The 21,709-nt window shown below is 23.8% G+C and overlaps 1 protein-coding gene across 1 annotated transcript; it reads right to left on the reverse strand.

Moving 5' to 3' along the window:
• Positions 1 to 6,053: 6,053 nt before the first annotated feature.
• Ms (neuropeptide receptor myosuppressin) lies at positions 6,054 to 7,938 on the reverse strand (the record flags this gene model as incomplete). Its single annotated transcript, XM_011499703.1, has 2 exons — positions 6,054 to 6,284; positions 7,803 to 7,938. Coding segments are annotated over 2 exons (225 nt in total), but the record flags the coding sequence as incomplete, so codon positions are not given.
• Positions 7,939 to 21,709: the final 13,771 nt, after the last annotated feature.

The raw sequence follows: 21,709 nt of genomic DNA on the forward strand, positions 1-21,709 counted from the left end.
TTTCACTAGCGCGTAAGGCGCTGACAACAGGCACTTTATAAGAAAGAAAAAGTGACTATTAAACCTTATACGGAATACAGAACAGCAGCTCCTTTCTCTTACTGCCAGTGCATGTCTCATCCTTAGTATTCTCTCGTAATTCACTCGAACGTGCCAGGCGTTAGCTAATTTATTTTGTCATTCGCGAGAACTCCGTGGCATAGAAGAAACCCATCGAGATGTACGAACGAGTAAGATGTCTTTGACGAAGTTTCATGAGCGAATTATCAGTAACATACGGGGCTTGAATTATTTGTGTTTGAAAACACCATCGAACCTAAATGGCTTACATGAATTTCATAACTTTTTACGATGATAAAGTGTAAATTTTGATGATTGGGTAGGGCATAAGAATAGCTCTAGAAATCTTCTGTAAGTATACATTTGCATATGACAAGTTTATTCGTAATTCAATTATTGTTTTCTAAATTCATTTATTATTTTGATTAAATTTAATTCGTATATAAATAAATTTCTATTATTACTTCTTAGTTGTGTACAATTTCATTTTGGAACAATTTGATTCGAAATGAAATTAAAGTTAATAATGATAGAGAATCGATAGAAAACAATACACCATAATACTTAATATTAAAATTGAGCTATAAAAATCATTTTAATTTGAGATATTATTGTGAATTATAGTTCTCGGGAAAAGAGAAAATTGTCAATCATATACTCGTTAAACATTCAAAATCAAATATTTTACATTTCAAAGAATTAATTTTTGTTTAATATTAAAAAATCCACTTGATTTTATATCATGGAATAAATATTAAATTGTATTTAATATTCATAGAATCAAATTACTGCTTTCTTCTGCAATGTATATTAAAATATTTTTCTGTTCAGCATTCGTTAGAAATACTTGAATTTCAAATTCATTTAATTCCCAATACTTATTTTTCATCTAATTTATAATATAAAAAATATTAGTTAAATACAGTGATTATAGCGCAAATGAAGATTTTCATTTATCATTCTAATACCTAAATTTTAATAGAAAATGAAGAATTTTTAAAAAATAACTCGAAATTAAGAAAAATACATTTAATGCTATCATGTAATGTTAAAAAATAGAAACTTTAAAATGGACTCTTACTTTTAAAGATAATCGGTTAATTTTGAAGCGCTAATCATAAAAGCACGGAAATAGAAATAATGGAAATTATAGTATTAAAGACAAAATGAGAAATGTCAACATATAGCGTTAAGATGGAGAAATGAGAAGAAACGCTGGGAATCAATAATAATGTTGAAAAAGTAGATAAAAAGTTTTCCAACATTAAAGACAATAGGTATGAAAGAGACCGAGAAAGAATAAGTAATAAACAAAATACTTAAAGATATCTACAAATTTCTTAAAAATTATGCATATAATAAAAAACTTCAAAATTATAAATTGAAGATTTATTAAAATCCGTAGATTAGTTAAAAATTATAATTAACGCAATATTTATAGAAGAATTTAAAATATATGTGCAATAAAAACTTTCCTAAATGACTTAAAATTAATTAATTTAATGCCCTATCGAAGCAAATCGTTTTAACAAATTATCATATGTTCAAAAAATATGTGTAAACACCGCAAAATGTAATTGAGTTTTCAGAAAGATGAGAAACAATAAAAAAGAACAACCTATAGATTACAAGGGAGCATGTGCGGGCTTGATGTTATCGACATACGAAATGGAGACTATCTTTTATTATTATTGTAACTTCGGGGCATAATTTATGTTGTTGCAAAATCATTTACATTGTATATACAATTCGATTTTTAATGTCATAAATTAATCTATAAGAAGACAGAGTGATTTAGCTTAAAAATGTCATTTTATCTTCAATAACATTGATTGTATCTTTATATCATCCTGTATTTAAAGATTAATTTTAGAAAAGCTTTGAAGCTTTTATTTTAATATAAAATTTATTATATTAATTTCTAAAAATTTCTAATTTCTAAAATTTAGATTTTCAAATTTTTTTAAAATTTATTTAATAATAATAATAATAATAAATAATAAAAAAATCAAAATTTAGATCTAAAAAAAAATTCTAAATTCTAAAAAATACTAAAATTTCTAAAAATTCTAAAAAAATTTAATATAAAATTTAATATAAAATAATAATAAAAAATATATTATTGAAATATATAAACCTAGAACACAATCAAATTCTATGTGAAAATATTATTAAGATAATTTAAATTAATATTGTATTATAATTTTAAATATCAATCATATGCTCATTCGTTTATTTAAATGCAAATTAATTTTTCTTTAATAGGCGAATTACTACTAAGAAATATTGCATATCCGCATTTAAAATGAATTAAAAATTAAAATTAATTTTATATAAATAAATCAATGTTGTCTATATATAACATTTGTTACGTTTTGGTATTGTTATATTATTATATTTATAAAGATTTAATTACCTAGTTACAAATAGAAAATAAATTAAAAATTCAATTTTTTAGATTATTAATTTATTATTTTGTTACATTTATATATTATATCAAATATACACTAATTATATAATTCAAAATTTTTATAACTACTTAGTGTGTAATAAGCAGTATAATTTTTATTATCAAAATATTCATATGTGCTATTACATTAATTAATTAAGGAGAAAATAAATTTCTATCGATATAAATCAGTGTGTACGGTTGATCTGTGTCTACGAAATAGAACAAACAATAAACGCAATATCCAATGTTAAATGATAAATACATTGTTTTGAATTATCCTCGATTATAAATTTCGTGACGTGATGATTGCATATTAATTTCATTTGATTAATTGTTGGGGAGCGTGTCACATTGCAATCTAATTATCAGAAAATATTGCTAATAAGTGCGAATATACTTGAAGTATTAAACAAATTATTTTATGTGAATTGCCAATCTGTCACTCATATAATTATTGGAAACACTTGTTTCTCACACAATTTGACATTTGTACAAAATTCATATTTCCAAAATATTTTTTCTATGAAAATTATATAAATGTTTTAGATTAATTAATGATAAAGATACGAATTTTAGTTCTTTAATAAACAACAGTCACCACCAAAGTAAAACATCAATATAAGCGTATTACAATTTAAACTATATTATTATTATATATTTTTTATTTATACCTTTTTACTTTGAATTGTAAGAATTGAAACATTTCATATTCGTAGTTAAATAAGGAATATCAAAAATTAAATTTCTAGTATTCTTACAAAAATAAAATATAAACAAATAAGTTTTAAATATTATTATCATATAATAATATTATATGATTTATATTTTACATAAATTAATTGATGTACAAAATTTCCATAAAATTATCATAAATTTTTATTATTAACCAATAAATGAAAAAATTTATTATATTAAATTATGTTAGGTTTCCATTATCGTCGAAATTTTTTTTTTATTATTGTGATCATTTTCGCATCAAAATTTATTTATAATCAATGTACTCAAAAAAAAAAAAAAAAAAATTATATCTCATCATAAACCACATTTTTAAGCAGATTCTGATGGATGAAAATTGCCAGTAAAATCTATAATGTACCGTATATATATATTTATTGTCTAAGCATAACCAAAGGATCAGTATCTACTGTGATGCTGCAAAATATGCTGTATATGTATAAATATAAGGTAAAGTCCAAGGGAAATGGAAACAGCTGTAAATCCATCGTGGTTTTTAACTAAATCTTATTCTGTATGTCAATGAACACTTTACGATTCTTGTAGATTTTATTTTTTAACGAATTTAATTTTTTTAGTATTTAGAAATACATAATAAAAAAATATCGTTTTCTAGTTCGATACATATTTAAAAAGTTTTTCAAATTAAAACATTTAAAAAAAATTAATCTCTATATAAATTAAAAGCATTCTTACCAATTTTATTATACAATGAACAAAAATGCAAAAATTATTAAATCTTGTGTGAATTATTTGAGAATCCACAAATTCTTCCATAATAATAAAAGATTTTTAATAATCAACTACTTTAGTATTTAATATATTAAATTGTGATATTTTGTTACCCAGGAAACTTAATTATTTTTTTTAATAAAACGAGTCAGTTTTACAACCTAATGTAAAACATAAGGTTTTACACTTTATGTATAAAATGTTATACTTTGTATAAATACGTATACAATCATTGTAAATAGAGGGTTTTATAATGAAAATCATTTTTTTTATTTATTAGTTAATTAATATATGATTAAAGAAAATTACATTATAATTTACAACGAATGGATTTAATTAACATAATAAATATTTTGATCAGTAATTGTTAACAATTATTAATATGTAATGACTTATATGATATATTACATTACATTTCTACATCTTTTATTACATTCCTATTCACTTCACTTAACATTATCGACTGGTCTCGGTTTAAGCAATTAGAAAAGTTTTTAACATTTTTTCATTTTAAATAATAATGCTCAATAAAATTAGAATTATATATATTAATAAATTAGTTATTTATAAAGATATATATAACTATTGTAATCAATGTTATTCAAAGAAAAGAAAATATAACTTTTTTTAATAAATATGAATAAATAAAAAATTTACTATAAATTAGATAACGTCAAAGGTAGGTTAAGATATTTCAGAATGAAATATGAAAGGAATATAACGATATAATCATATAATATCATAATTTATATTTAATTTTATTTATATATATTTTTAAGAATCTGAAACACGATTCTGAAAATTAAGGATAAATAAGAAAATTACGCATTTGTAGGATTTTCAAAGAGAAACTTTATATACATACATATCTATACATATTGCATAATAAATATATAATTATTCTCATAAGGTATTTCTGCACATTTTTTATTCATCGCAACTTTTAATAATGGCAATATCGAAGAGGCAAGCATTTGGAAGGATATCAATATTTACGTGTTTCCATCGTTTTTTTTTATTTATCTTTTTTTCTGATTATTCTTACACCGTACATCTACTTATTTCATTAATTTTTATATCATATGTATATATATAGAAATATAAATAGAACATGATAGAAAATTATAATCCTTTTCATACGATTTTTGATATTATTTTTTTAATATTTCGCAATTATTAAGTTGTTACAATAAATCCCTGTAAGTTAATATACGTAAATTGACAAAGGAAATACGATATTGACTTTACAGTTAAGTTTGTTAGAGTTCTGAATTTTATTCAAATTTTTTTTCAGTATACTTTTACATATATAATAATTTTATATAATAATTGATGGGTAATTATGAAGGATTATAATATATAAATTAATTTGTAAAAAATAAGTAGGTATGCAAACCTTATAAAACATAATCCAACATTCGTGAGCGACTGTAATCGATAAAGTATAATTTTATCTTACTATAAATCACACTGGATCGATTGTTTAGCTGTAATAGTTTATTACTTTCGATAATACAGTTACTAAGATTAATGTTTTCTTCATTGTTTGCTGTATTTTCTTGTATTAACACGAATGGAACATTTAAATCCAGAATCTTTAATTTACGAGGAATAAGTTAATATGCCGTGTCAGGATAAATACAAAATATTACTTGACTGCAAAGTAATTAGTACAATCAACGAATATTGACAATTAGCCAAGCTTCTACTAATCAAGCATATTAAATCTAATCAGACTTTTGTTACCGCTCATATAATATTTTCCCCCCAATACTAGAATTAAATACATCTATTTCATTTATTTTATTTTTAATGGTTTTTCAATAAAATTTATCATAATTTATCATCCGATTAAAAATGTTTAAGCCGTAATTAATTATAATATCCTGCCAAGAAAATACATCGAAAGTCCATAAAAAAGAAAGCTTAGCTCGCATTCTGGATTTAAATCGAATACTTACAGTTTTAATTTAATATCATTAATTATCCAGTTATTATTTAATCCTAATATACGACCGACTAATCATATGCTTTATTGGATTGATTCTTTTAATTCTGCATGTCGGTCGCATCTGCGTGTTCTTTTTTACTTTTTTAGTTTTTGATTACACGTCGATAATTAGAATGCGGACGTTACCGCTAAGATGAGCTTCAATAACTGACTCGTTTCCATTTCCGATGAAGAATATGGTATTGCAGAGACCAATAGCTGGTGATTAACGACGTCTGCCGAAACGCAGGAACACGTGATCAACGTCCTTACGCTTGATGCCACTGTCCATCAGGGAAATACCATCGTTCAGTACTGGAACTACGTAAACTAGTCATTGCTTTTATATAGTAGATAGAGTGTAGTTGTTTTGCTGTTAATACCATCGACATCGAGAAAAAGTTTTGTAATTTTTACATAAATACAATAGAGAATACAATAATATTTCACAACTATGGACTTAAATGGACTGAACTGGATGAATATTTTAATTATTAATTAAGATTGATTATATTTTCTGGTTATTCTTGTTTTTGAATTTTTTTCTTGATTTACCTTGGTTATTAGTGATTAATTTGTTGTCAATGTAGAGTTAAAGTGTTTTAAGTTATTTTTAGTGGTATTAAAATATATTTTTTTAATGCTGCGTATATTTAATTCATTATTAGCGAATGCTTCGAATATAGTGTTGATATTTTTTTTATTGATAATTCTTCGAAAAAAGTTCCAATTTAATTAAAGTTAAATAAAGTAAGTTTCGGCAAGATTACATAACTTACAAAACATAGATTATTAATGAATATATTAGATTATATAATAGTAATTGATACTATATTATTGTGGACAAATTTCTAGTTCTAATGACTGTAATATAGGCTTATAAGTAATTTTTACAGCTACCCATTTTATAATTAATGTTTTCATTTAGTTTTAAATAATTTTGTAAGAATTTCTTATTTTTTATTCACTAAGAGGTAGTGTCGACGTTAAACTATATGGCATTGTCATCGTCGTAGAAAATATTTGATTTTGAAACATGCAATTAATTTATAAACGCGAGAATAGAATGTACCATGTAGTCACTGTGTAGTTTCTTATTTTTATGTCTTATGTTTGTAATTTGCCATCAAATACTAGAAGTTTCTTATAACCAAGACCATACTTATTGAGCAATTAATTGTGAAGTCGCGACCTAACGAAGTTTTCCCTCGATCTCCGGCGACAAGGGCTTCTCAAATATATCATGACATCCTGTGGTAAAACGAAACTTTTCTAATTCTTCGGTTGACTTAGCCTTAACATGTTTTTTTTTCTTTTTGCTTTTTAAGTTTTTATTAAAATTGATAGGTCAAGCTGCGTGTTAAAAACCTCAGCACTTACATAAAACATTCATGATTGAAAAAGTGTATATCTATCTAGTTAAGTATTCGAACAATTATTTTTGGTTACAAATTTTGTATTGCAATTAACTTCATTAGAAAATATTAACATTATTATAAATTACAAACAATGTTATAAATATTAAAAATACATTCTTTTAGAAATTGATAAATGTTTAAATTAAATAAAAAATATATCTATGTATGTAAATATTAAATTCATTTTATTAAATGCCTAACGAACGAATTATTTATTAAAGATATATTGACGAAATATCAACATTTTTATTAATAATGAATTTTGAAAGTTTTACAATGTCGTGGCTTTTACGTCATTATTTACAATAACGAAGCCAAAGATTCGTTAGAAAAATGCAATTAAATGCAAACCTTGACGGGAAAATATTATAAACTATGACTTTTTCTATAGATTGTCGAACGTTTAACCACATACCTCTGTCATAGATATAATTCTCCATAGCGGATCCAAGCTCATTGATCGTGGAAAGGGCGGCACAAACTTTACGGATCCTTGGGGGTACTTCGTCCAGGAATCCTGGGTTGCATTGAGCCGGCAGCATCGCGTCTGCCCGTCTCGTCAGCATTATCAGGATCACTACACCGGTCAGCATTGCTAAAGCACCTCGACATTCCATCTCGGCTACGCATAAGTAAACTCGATAGTTAAACAGCAACTGGAATGTTAATATTATTAGAAGAATTGATCGACTTATGCGGCAAATTGTAATTACGATTTTGCAGAAGCAACGATTTTAATAACGAAGCATTTCATCACTGGTTATTATTGATGCGGTAAATAATTTTACCTTATTAGAATATTTTAAAAAATGGTAATCGCATATATGTGAAATTTGATGTATTTTTATTAAATAATACAGTATTTTATAGGTAAAACTAAAAATTAACATAAATAAAATTTCAAAATAAAAGGCCGTGATTTTTATGTTTTAATAAAGTATTATAATAAACCCCTACTCATAAACGTAAAAATTTATTTTTGAAAAAATCGTATAAAAATTGGAAAACTTAGATATATTATTTATTATTAATTATCGGTAAATTATATTATTTTTAACTTTTTGCATATTTTTAAACCCACTTTATTATCTATCTAATAGAAGTAAATATTTTTAGACAACCATTTTTTCAATTTTAACATTACAGTATTATTATTTTTGAGAAAATATAAGATGTTTTTAACTAATTCTTACTTTCAAAATTATAAATTATATACAAATTAATGATGTTTAATAAATAGGTGTATGATATACACTCACATGGATGTATAACGAATAGCTTCGCATATATTGTAGTAAATTGCCACTTTTTCAAATTCAAGTATAATTAAACAATGGGTAGTTAAAGATCTTTCCTAATTGGGAAAATGTCTTAGTTTAATAATGATTATTTGCTAGAAAAATACCAATATTCGTTGTTTAGAAAATATGTGATATTACGGGTTTAAATATCTGAGATAGACAAGAATAGTAAAATTTGTCAAATATGTGTTCGTGTTGAATATATCGCAAATTAGTGATCAGACATAAAAGTGATAATTAGTACATTAATATAATCATTATTTTTCTTTTCACGTTGCTTAGAAAATATTTATTTTAATATAATATATTTGAGCCAATTTAGAATTTCATTAAATTTTAATTTGAAGAATAACTTACAAACAATATAAATTGTAATTTTTTAAGTAATATTAGCTAATTTCTTTATAAATGAATTGCAGATATTTCATGAAATGCTAATGTAATACTTTTCGAGCAATTTTTTTGGATCATTAATTGATAATTATTTTTGTTTAATTTAAATTATTTTTCATCTGATATACTCTCAAAAGTAACGAAAGCTAAAGAAAAACGCGTTTTATCAAATTATTAGTATCTTCTAGAGTATTATACATATTCTCAACCATTATTAATGAAATACAGAATATACAGAAATTTTAATAAATATCTAATCATTATATTATTTTTTTGAATAATAACGAACAAAATTATTTAATCATAGTGAGACGATTGTCAATGGAACTTCCTTAATCGAAATATTGATCATCTGCTCAATATTTACCATGATGGTGAAATTTGCCTTATATTCCTCACAGTATCACCTATATTGCAAATATATTATAATAATAATTATAATAATTATAATTATATAATAATTATAAACAAATATATATTACAATAATCGTCAATTAACATATATTGATCAAATTTTATAGGACCCGAATGTTGTTCTTGATTTCGGACGAAATTAAATGGTCAATGATATTGATAAAAGTGCAATACGATACATTATGACTCGCGTGAAAACAATCATGATGATTATTTGTTTTAGAACTCCACGTGAATTTCTAGTGTTTCATAATGTCTCAAGACAGTTGAAATGTCTCTCACATAATAATATGAATTTATTTCTAAATAAATAATTCTACTAGAAAAAAGAATGTCAAGATCTTCTGTGTCACAATCACAAGAATGTAATATACAAAACGAGCAAAGTAAGTGAAAACTCAAGTGATGACAACGTTGACATATAGATAGTGGAAAATATGGAGAATTTGGAAAATGCATACGGATATATATGTATATATAAATATACTATTAGAAAAAATTAGTTAATTTTTATGTATTATTAAAAATAAATATAATAATAATGACATTTTATTTTTATTTATTTAGTATGTCTTAATAATAATACAAAATTTTGTTGAAAATTTGCAAACAAATAATAACATGATAGTACACAATCTATTTGTTAAATGTGCAATAAATAAGTTTAATTTATTAAAATAATTATTTTTACTATTTGTTCGAGATTGCGAAAAAAGTTTTTGCCTCGACTTCCCACGGTCGTTGGACATTCGAAACGGTCAGTACATCTGGAAAACACCCGTGAATAGTTAGCTTATTTATTCTCGCTTATCTCAAAAAGTGCTCATGATTTTTCGGTGCAGTTAAACTATTTTGTTGTTTACTGCCAAGAAGACGTAGATTCTGAAAGAGTATCAGATATACGTAAATTATAAGGAACAAACATTTAATAAAATTTCGCTGCAACCCAAAACCCCGCACGTGCGACTACAAGCAATAGACGTACGTGCGCACTCGGCATCTTAAGACAATGCGTACATTGTTCTTAACTACGTCAAATCTTGTCGGTCGTCCCTAGCCAACCGACCACGCCCTAGAGGACTCTTCATCTAGCCAAGTCCCAGAGAAAGGAGAGGCGACCAATAGTAAAAGCTCCCCCCTTTCCGACACTTTCCCGACTAGCATATTCGGGACTGAGCCCGGAAGGAAGTGGAAATGAAGGCGTGCATAATTAATCATGCCGCCCAGAGTCGCACTTTGATTGGACACAAGAAAGAAGAAGGGGTCCCAAGTAGAAATGGGTCAGTGAACTATTTAAGAAGGACAATGCAATGTACCACCACTTATTCTTATTTCTTATTCTTATTGAATGGACCAGAGAAAAATTCGGTCAGCTGAGTCCTGTAAACTATCTTTCTACGACTGTGATTCAATATCCAGTTAACTCTAGTCTCATCAAGCTCTGATAGCATATGCACTGAGATTCTTGTTAGCAAAGGGGATAAGAAAGAAGTTAAGAGCAGCAATTATTGGAAGGGAATTTCTCATCAAGCCTGTGAGAAGGTACTGGGAGCATCACACTAACAACTTCAAGTAAGTGCTGATTTTTCATCTAACGGTTTTACTTTGAAAACGGACAGCAAGTTGTCCGACCATAGAAGCTTCCCGCGCATACTCACTACGCAAGACCAGCAATTCGCGCCATACAGTGGCACACATTTCCTCGACCCTCTATTTTAGGCACGTGCTCACTCACACGGACCATTATTCAGAGGCAACTGCAACAAGTTACGACACAAACAAGAATTGTAGTGTTCGGTCAGAGAACAACAAACGATCATAACCTCTCAAGTGATAATATGAATAGATTATAATCTATCTCTTTTTACAGTAAATCATAATATCACCAGTTACATCCAGAGAATAAGGAATTGATCATCCTCCAGTTCTCCAATAAAAGTTTATCACAACGCCACATGATTATTGAGAAACATAAAGATCATTTGTAATATCATCACGATTAATCATCCCGACTTGGAAATAAATTGAAAATAAATGGAATAAATAGCAGTAAGAATTATGTGTGTTAATTATTGAATCAGTGCATTAACCTTTCCACTTGCCCACATATTCTCCCACACAACATCTAGTGGTTTTTTAGTTAATTCTACACGTTTGGTTCACGAACCAGATTAGTGGAATTAATTTTTGAACATTATTTGTATATAAAAATAACTCCAGAAAAATTATGTTAAAAATTTATTTACATATAAATAAAGAGTAAACTCAATTTAGTATTTCATGTTAGAAACTGTAATATTTTGTAACAGTCATATTACTATCACATATTACTTTCACATCTTTTATTGAAGTTATCGGCAAAGTTAATAAATAATGCTGATATATCTAACAAGATATGCAATAATTCTAACGAGCTTTAAAATTTCAATTTTTTTAATATTTTTCTTTATTATGTTAGATTCTACAGTACTGTTCTGTTACTCAAGTAAATATATTAGTAATATTTATTCGAAATTAATATAATTTATAAATATCTATAATATACATGAAATTATATATTAAACCATTAAATGTCTTGCAATATTTTCGTAATTAAATTTAATTCTATAATTAAAATTATTAATTTGAAGCCTTTATTTAATGATAACATTTAAAATTTTTAAATGCCAAAGCTTCATAAAACTTGACTTTTATTCAATATATGACCTGCTACGATTTGTAAAAGTGTAATTCTCAATATTTTGTAATAAATTTCGATCCGTATATTAGACAATATTTTCTAAGTAATATTTCGATTGTAAAAGTGCAATTTAAGAATCTATTATTATAAATTAAATTACAATGTGTATTTAAGTTAAATATTTTTATACATTATCAAGTGATAAAAACAGAAATAACAATAAGTATTAAGTTGCGAGTAGTTATGTTCTATATTCGATGTTAAATACTTTCCATTTGTATATTGACAACACTATATACTAAGTTAGGCAAATATTTTCATGTAATAATTACTTTTTCTAGCTGAACAAATCAGGAAAAACAAATTAGTAAGAAATATTTTAAATATTAGTATATATAATGGAAAATAAATACAAAATATTTTTAGTGCATCTAGATATTTCATAAATATATTATTAAATTACAGATTCGAATTGGAGTATTTTATTCTTATATGTATTTAAAAAATATGTCTTTTAATTAAATGATTGGCTTGGTCAGAAAAGATATTTATTTAATTTAAAATTTCTATATTGAATGTAGATTTCTTATCTTGTGAAAAATACTAGATGAAAAGAAATCGATATCCTTTTTTAAAGGATATATTAGAAAGGAAAATATTAGAACGAAAACTGATTGAGGTGAGTATTGAAATCGGAGCATCAAAGCAAGTGAATGTTTTTTTCATTGTAATGAAAATAAGACAAAAAAAGAAGAAGAAATAATTTAACTTTGTAGTGCCGTGTTTGAAAAGTAAATATTTACTTTAAAGACAAAACATTGATAGAATTTTATAAATTAAGTATAAAAATTGCACTAATCTGGCATGAATAAAAAATAAAATAGTATATAAGTTCTGTTAAATTCTTTAGTTGCATTTTCTTAACGGTAATAACCTACAATGTAAGATTGAAAAATATTTTTATAAAAAAAATAAAAATGTATAATCAGTGTAAATTATTGATTTCATACGATTAATATTTCTAATCTACATAAAAAAATGAATAGTAGTGATTTTTTTTATACGATTTTTTTTTAAGATTGTCGAATGTTTGTGAAACTGTAATGTTAATGAAATTAATATAAAAAAAAAGTTGACATTGATAAATTGTATAGTAAATAATTGGATTATTATTATTTCTATGATAATAATTAAATTATTCGATATGAAAATAATGAAATGGGCATAATAAATGGATTGATTACTTTTGTTAAGACAACACGAAACAAAAAACATTTATTAAGAAAAATAGTTTTAAAAATATAACTCAATTAAATTTAGGTAATAAATTTAACCAACAATATATACCATTGATTTCATTTTGTTTTAGGAAACAAAAATAATTAAACGTTACCGAATTTTATATTTCATGGTGTAATTCAATCATAAGGTAATATTGAAATAATATATATATTTATATATATAATTATTATAAAAATGAAATCTGATGCTAATTATTTCATATGTAATTATTATTAATAAACAATTATTTTTAATCTAACAATGATTATGTAATAAAATAATAAACATTTATCATGGGATATAGTACAAATATTGTAAATTAAAACAATATAATTTCGTATTTTCAAATAACTTGAAATAGAAATGAATAAAAATATTTTTGATTGTGTAAAATAATTTTCTCTAAAGATCAGCATTTCATTCTGCTTACAATTAGATAACAAAACTAGTAAAAAAAATAACTGGCCTCCCCATATAAGATCACATTGTAAGATCAACTAATGAATATGAACGTCAGATTATATTAATTAAATTAATCATATTTCAAAAGTATATTAAACATTAAAAATTAAAATTGAATTGCTACAATAGTAGGCTTTATACGCGCGAAACATAAAGCCAATTAATAAATAGTAAGAGGAAAATCGATATGCTGAGAAGAGCTACTAGTTGGAGATGAGCAGTTATCATTTCGTAAATATATGTATAATATCCATATTCATTATTAATTCTCCTTGTGATGCAAATGAAAATCGAATTTGATACTTTACTTGAACTTTCTGTAGTTTATTTAGTAGTCTATTCGAGCTGTAATTTAAAATTTCTTTTGTTACTTTTACTAAATAATAGTATAAATAATAATGCATTGCCATTAATAACAGATTTGGAAAGCATTGTTTTTAAAAATGACTAAAAATTATAAAGCGTGTGTTTGTTCAAGCATCAATTTAGTTTAACTAATCCAGCTATAATTTTTTAAAATGTCAGTATTTTTCGTATTTGATAACTTATTTTTAAAAAAGTTTAAAAGAATAAATTAAATAAATGATCTATTTTTGTATACTGATGCCAATGTGCAGGTTGGTAAGTCCGAATAATTTCCGTTTTCACAATATCATTATTTTTTAGTTCATTTATAGTGTGTTATTTTTTATTATTTATTTATATTCTCTCTTAAAATAGTTGAACAAATAAACAAAATTTAATTTTTCTCTATTATCTCGGCTCTGGAATTATTTGTTGAAACTTTACAGGTTAAAATTAAAATTTTATAATAAAAATATTTTTGTGAAACCTTTATTTAAGAAATTAACAATATTAAAATTATATACTTCAACAGCAATTTTTTTTCATTTAACGGAAAACATGAATATACATTCAAAATAAATTAATATTAAAGTAAATATATTATAGACAAATAAATTCCATTGTTTATTAATATTATTTATTAATATTATGCGAACAGTATTAAAATAATATCGATATAATGACGTGATAATCACGATATTAAAATTCGACTCAATAAAGATAAAAAATTAATCACGAATAAATCAAATATTTTGGACAAGTGTGAATACAGATGAATTTTTACGTAAATCCAACAATGAATCAATATTTTTGAATGTTCACATGCAGAATTTCACGTATACTACATTTTAAATCAATAACCAACCGTAAAAAAAATTTTGCTTTTGTACAAATTTACTGTACTATAGATTTGTAAAAAAAAAATCAGACATTTGTTATTGTGATCAAAATTAACATATTTTGTGCCTATCTTCTTCAAGTTTTGTTATATATTCTTTATAAAATCTATTTAGTTTTATAATTGTTGATAATAAATTATTTCTCTAATCAAAAATAAAAACCTTTTATGTAGTTCTAATATGATATTTAAATATATTCATGAGCATTTTTCGTTGTTATGCACTTTTATATGAGATGTACATAAGTTAACTTTATTTCACACGTATGTATACTTAAACATTCAAATTTCAATTCATTGGCATTGTTAATGTGAATATACGTGACGCATAATTTCAAATTTAAATTGTTTTCATTCTATTTCTGTCTCATAAATCAATTTTCGGACTATACGTGCATATTTATAAAGAAATAATGCTACTATGAACTCGAAATTATGGATTATTAGAAAAATTACTACTGTTCAAAGAATTTGAAATTGAAAATGTATTTTTTTTAATTAATGAGTAATATTTACACGAAGCACATAATATAGGAAAAATTTAAATATTATTTATTTATACTAATCGATAGCTAATTTAATAAAAAGGACTTAACAATTATTCATTTTTACAATAACTGAAAATTTATTTAGTTAAAAATAACAGATATAATAAGTAAAAGTAAATATTTTTATAAAGCAAAAACTTTTAAATTTAATTAATTCTTAGGATTAATTAAGACTTAGGAATTTACAAAAACGAAATAGTGAAAATAATTACTGTATAAATTATAATATTCATAAGGCATTATTGAGAGTTTGATATTAACATAACAAAGCAAATCTTATAGTAAACTCATATTGACTAACTTTATCGGTAAAATTACCATTACAAAAATTATATATAACTAAACATAAAAATAACTATGCTCATATTTATGTTAAAAGTCAATATCAATTAGAGCTGGGATATATGGGCAGAATTATTAGCACTCTAGTAACCATGTAAATCATTCGGAAGTAATAACGTAGAAAGAAAAAAATGTTAAGGAAAAGTATCAAGGGAATTCTTGAATTAATATGAAAGTCGACCCTTTCTTCTTCGTTCGGATGAAATAGATAAAATTTCTCTCGTTTATTAGTGAATTATTGAAGATTTTGCCTTGGGTGTAAAGAGATTTTCATTAACTGCCACTTTGCAATGCTATTACGTGAAATAGTCGGGTATCACATTTTCAATAGCCATTGCTATTTCCAGGATCTTTAAATATTTAGTCCATATAATATACTTATAAGTTCTTGAGATTATTGACTGACGTACTATGTTATAAATAACTCTGAATGCATTTTGAAATCTCCTTTAAACAATAAAGTAGAAGATTGTTGATTACTTTTATAATTGCCTAAAGTAAATGTAGGCTAAAAGAGTAATATTTTACAATCTTTAAAAATATATAGTGTCAAATGAAAGATTTTGACTTTGAAGAATTAAAAATTCTCGAGTCCATCCCCGTAAATGTATTTTTATTTCGTACATATGTATTCATTAGTTATATAAAATTAACATTAATTTTATATCAAATGTTTTTTATTCTTATTTACATAAATATAATTTAAGATAATTTCTAATTATTTTATTCAAAACAATGTTCTAAAAGTTGAAGTTGCTACGAAGATATCGCTAGAGAAATGCAGCTTTGTAGCTTTGATACATCGCTATCGAAAGGATATATATTTTCATTTAGGCTTCTCATTCAAGAATTATGCTTATACTACAACTCTGTTGATATTATTAAAATAATCAAACATTTTCTGGATTAGAATTTCAGATACATAATATCGGGCTTTAATGCTATTCTACTAACAATATGAAATGTAAAAAATATTAATCTCATGATCTTATTTGATTGTGGTGATTAATAAAAATCAAACTTATTTAATTAATCTATAATTAATATGAAAATTTATTACAGAGTTTTCTTTTTCTTCTAATGAACAATATTTATAAAATCTATCGATGAAAAAAACATATTTACAGTCTTTTAAGTTTTTTAACTTTAAAGAAGCTTTTAATGGAAGTCGTCAATATGTAATTTCAGAACATTGTTATTTTCTTTATAGCTAGTTTAAAGTACTATAGAATTAAAGGGAAAGGATGACATAATTCTTTAAATACATTATTCCAAATACATTTTAAATAGTGGAGCATACTGTACGAACACAGTGCGCATATTTTTGCTTCCAAGCTACAAAATACCTTAAAAGCAGTATTTTCATTATTCATTATGTGAAAACTTTTCGACAATGACTTTAACAACGTTAAAAGAATCAAACGTAATCACTAAAAATCACTATTAAAGACAAAAGTGGAAAACAATCTATTGAAATTAACGTAAAAACTGCTATTGTTTACGTCAGCATAGAAAGGAAACTACTAGTTAACATTTGTATATTTCTAGTTAACATTAAAAACTTCATTAAAACAAGTAGCAAAAATACCATTAAAATCTTACGTAATGTATAATAAATATGTTTTATGAAAATTTCTTTTCTATCAAAATTCAGTTCTGAAATTTGAAGGAATTCTGAATACAGTTGTATTCTTTTATGTTCAGCGTATTCACAAATAGCAATTATAGGCAAAGTTGATGAAAGTTCTCATGAATTATGAAGAATGTATAGCCTTTAATTTTGTCATGTCCTTTGTAAACAAAATACAAGGAATAAAGTTTATATATAGAGAAAAAAAATATTGAAATAAAATCTCATATATAATGAATACACAGTATGCGAATATAAAATGTCTATATTTTATATATTATTTATTTAGATATCTATAGAATATTATCATATATATATTATAATATATAATATATATATTAATGCATTATCTATGCATTGGGTTAAAATTTAGAAAATAAAATGTATAATTAAGAATAATAAAGCTTTAAAATTGGTAAAAACATAATTTGATATAGTTTTTAAAACAAAAATTTTCTGTGGCCACTGGCTATAAAAAATATGATTATTTATTTAGTATAAATTTATTGTATTAATATTTATTAAAAATTTTTAAATAATTCTTATTAAATTTATTATATCTATCATAATTCTTAATTACTATTTGATTATATTATTAACATCGGTACGAGTAAAGTATTTTAAAATACGTCTAAAATATCTTTTCTACATAATTATATCGTCTACGCATCAAATTATGATCTTTTCCAATTTCTTCGAAGAATATCTATCAACTGGATGAATAGTTAAATATTCAATAATTATTTTATACATGCTATAGTTTTTACAAATTAAATTAAATTAAAAAATAATTTTTGATTTAAACAAATAAATTAAATTTGATAATCAGTCGAACGCGTAATTTCTTTATAACTGAAAACGAAATACTGTAGTTTACATTATTTTAAATACATTTTACTTTAAATTTATTTTATTTTAAAATTTTTTTAAAAATTCCAGTTATGGTATACGTATTTTATATTATTTAGAATAAATTAAAAAATATATTTTATTAAAACTATAGTTTACATAATATAAAGAAAGTTTTCAACCTAAATGTAATATAAATGTAAATTAATATAAATTACTTTAGTATATATATTATGAAAACAATTTTTCATAACTAGCTTATACATTATTATCTTAAATAAAAAACAAAGAAATTTATTATAATCCACTACAAATATCTACGCTACTTTTCATATAATTTACAAGAAAATTTTGGAATTTTTTAACAGCGAACGAATAAAATAATTTAATTAAATAATTGACTCAATTATTTACATAATATAAAGACTTATAAAAAGTTTTTTACCATTACTTAATCGCGTATTTTATTGCTGCGTAACTGCTTGCATAACTTCTTTGTATAAATACTATACAATGCTTCTGAAAAATTGTATAAAATTCAAATTTTTTTAATCACTATCGAAAATATAATTAGCCGTATTAACATCCACTATACATTAACAAAAATGATTAGGACAATACATATAAGGAATTGGTAAAAAATGCTTCAATGTTTTACATCATCTGTAAATAAGCTCATTTGATATAAAATACATGCATTAAGAGATTTTAATGCCTAATAATCATTGCTATTACTCATCACTGAGTTCTACTACAATACCATACCGAGTGCATAATTTCGAGTTAAAGTAGTTATCAAGCAGGCGTCAGCCAAGTATCTAGGTTGATAACGAAAAGTATTGCATCGCATCTTGCTTAAAACATGGGTATGTATATTTATAGAGAGGAAGATTGAACTATATACAGAGATATGTGTGAGGCATAAGGCGATATCTAGTCTCCATCTCTCATAAATAATTCATCATTGCTCTGTCTTGAGATCGTATTAAGTTGGTGAGAAAATTTTTGCGTCCCACGTGTTGCACCCTGTCACTGAAATCTTATTAAGTCTCTTTTTCTTTCTTATTTTGTAATCCAGCTGAAAGTGGCTGAGTTTCATTCTTGATCCAGATTATCGAAGATGAAACATTCAGCTTTATTATGCAATAATTTTTAGCAGTCCTAATGTGTTTGAGTTACAAGATACCTGATCATTTATAAGATACTCAATTGAACAATAAATAAGATACTCAATTGAACAATAAATAAGATACTCAATGAACAATAATTGTAAGAATTATTGTGTTTGTGAATTGTATTGTTATGAATATTATAAGAGGCGCTTTGTTTTGAGGGTATTAACTGCTACTGTAATAACATTGTTAAAGAGACAGAAAAACTTTATTTTTGAAAGAAAGTAATTATACTATTTTTTTTCCACTTTTGTTTTAAAACTAAAAAAATAGTTTATGATACATAGGAAAAAAATAAAAATTTAAATAAATTATTAAAATTCAATTTCTGTTATATTTTTTATTAACCTGTTTACATTTAAATCCATAGATTAATAATCATACAAATGCTAACTTCAGATCTCGAATAGCGATGTTATAAGGATGTTATACTATACTGTTTATTTATAGTATATATGTTTCACATACATGAGTATAAGGATAATATTCAATTTAAAAACATATACATTAATCAATTTTAGAATTCTCATAATAATGCATAAATAGAAATTATAAAGCAAAAATACATTTATATTGGGTAAATTCTATTTATTATTAGCATTTTCACATTACATTAAGGTATTTTCTATTAGCATTACAACTTATTTTACTTTTGAAATCTTTTTAAAAAAATTCAATGCTAATTTTATATAATAAAATATGTACCATCTATCATACTGTATACTATTTGTGTTAAGTTATCAATTAGTGTTCCGCAATTTATATACTGTACTATTTTCATAAGAATAGCAAGTAAAATCGTCAATAGTAATTGAAAAATATACTTCACTTTTACTCTGGCAATTATTAGAATTTATGCAAAGAGACAGATATTAATACAGTATTAAATAATTACGTTTATCTTTTAAGAAGAAAAATATTCTATTAAAGAATTTTCTGAGTAAAAAAGTTAAAATAAATAAATGCATCTTATACAATTTTATTAATAAATGGAAGATTTATTCTATAATATTAAAATAAGAAAAGATATATTAAGATAAAAAAAAAATATAAAAAATTTTAGTTATGAATTACTTTAATCCTCTACAAAAAAATTAAATTAAATTTTGCAATATATTATTTAACGATACCTAGATATATAATTGGACTGTCTTTAAACGATATATTAAGATCAATATGTATTATACAAAAAGTATTCAAAAGAGTAACGAAAAATGGATTCAAAAATTCTTTTTGTATTTAACTAATAGAAAAATTTATTGTTTAGAATATTACATTATACTATACATAGCAGAATATATAGCAGAACCTGTAACATATTCTATTTTATATTAATCAAAATATATATTAATAAAAAATTTTTAATTATAAATGATGATAGAACCTATTTTTATTCCTTTTTAAGTCCCTATTCGTCAAAACAATGTACATTTAAAAAACTTGTGCATCAATAAAACATATTCAAATTAAATTGAATAATTGAATAAGAAAAAAAACTAACACGTGTTGCAATGATTTCTAGTGATATTTGCAATATAAATAAATTTTAATATCAATGAATATTTATGGTTATAAAAATAGTTGTAAAAATATTTATATTTAAAGATTGCACATTTCGAAAATATCGAAAAAAATTATAAAACTACGATAAAAAATTGTTATCAGTGACATAGGTTTTAAGATTCACAATACAATACTTGAAATTTAATAAAAATGTTTATGTTATTAATTAATTGAATATTTTTTAAACGTGAATGAAAATTAGTTTGAAAAATCATGAAACAATTACTGAATGTATATGTAGTAAAAAATTTCTTTACTCGTTATTTTGTATTTTTAAATAATAAAAATAAAAATTACTCTAAATAATATAACTTAATGTAAGAATTAAATTATTTACAAATAATTTTTTTTAAATAAAAATAGCTCTATGTTTAAAATAGAATTATTTTTTACTAACTATTTATAATTTAAATACTCCATGATGTATTGAATATTAGAATTGAG

This window comes from Ceratosolen solmsi, unplaced genomic scaffold, assembly GCF_000503995.2.
Source record: "Ceratosolen solmsi marchali unplaced genomic scaffold, CerSol_1.0 scaffold10, whole genome shotgun sequence".
NCBI lineage: Eukaryota > Metazoa > Arthropoda > Insecta > Hymenoptera > Agaonidae > Ceratosolen > Ceratosolen solmsi.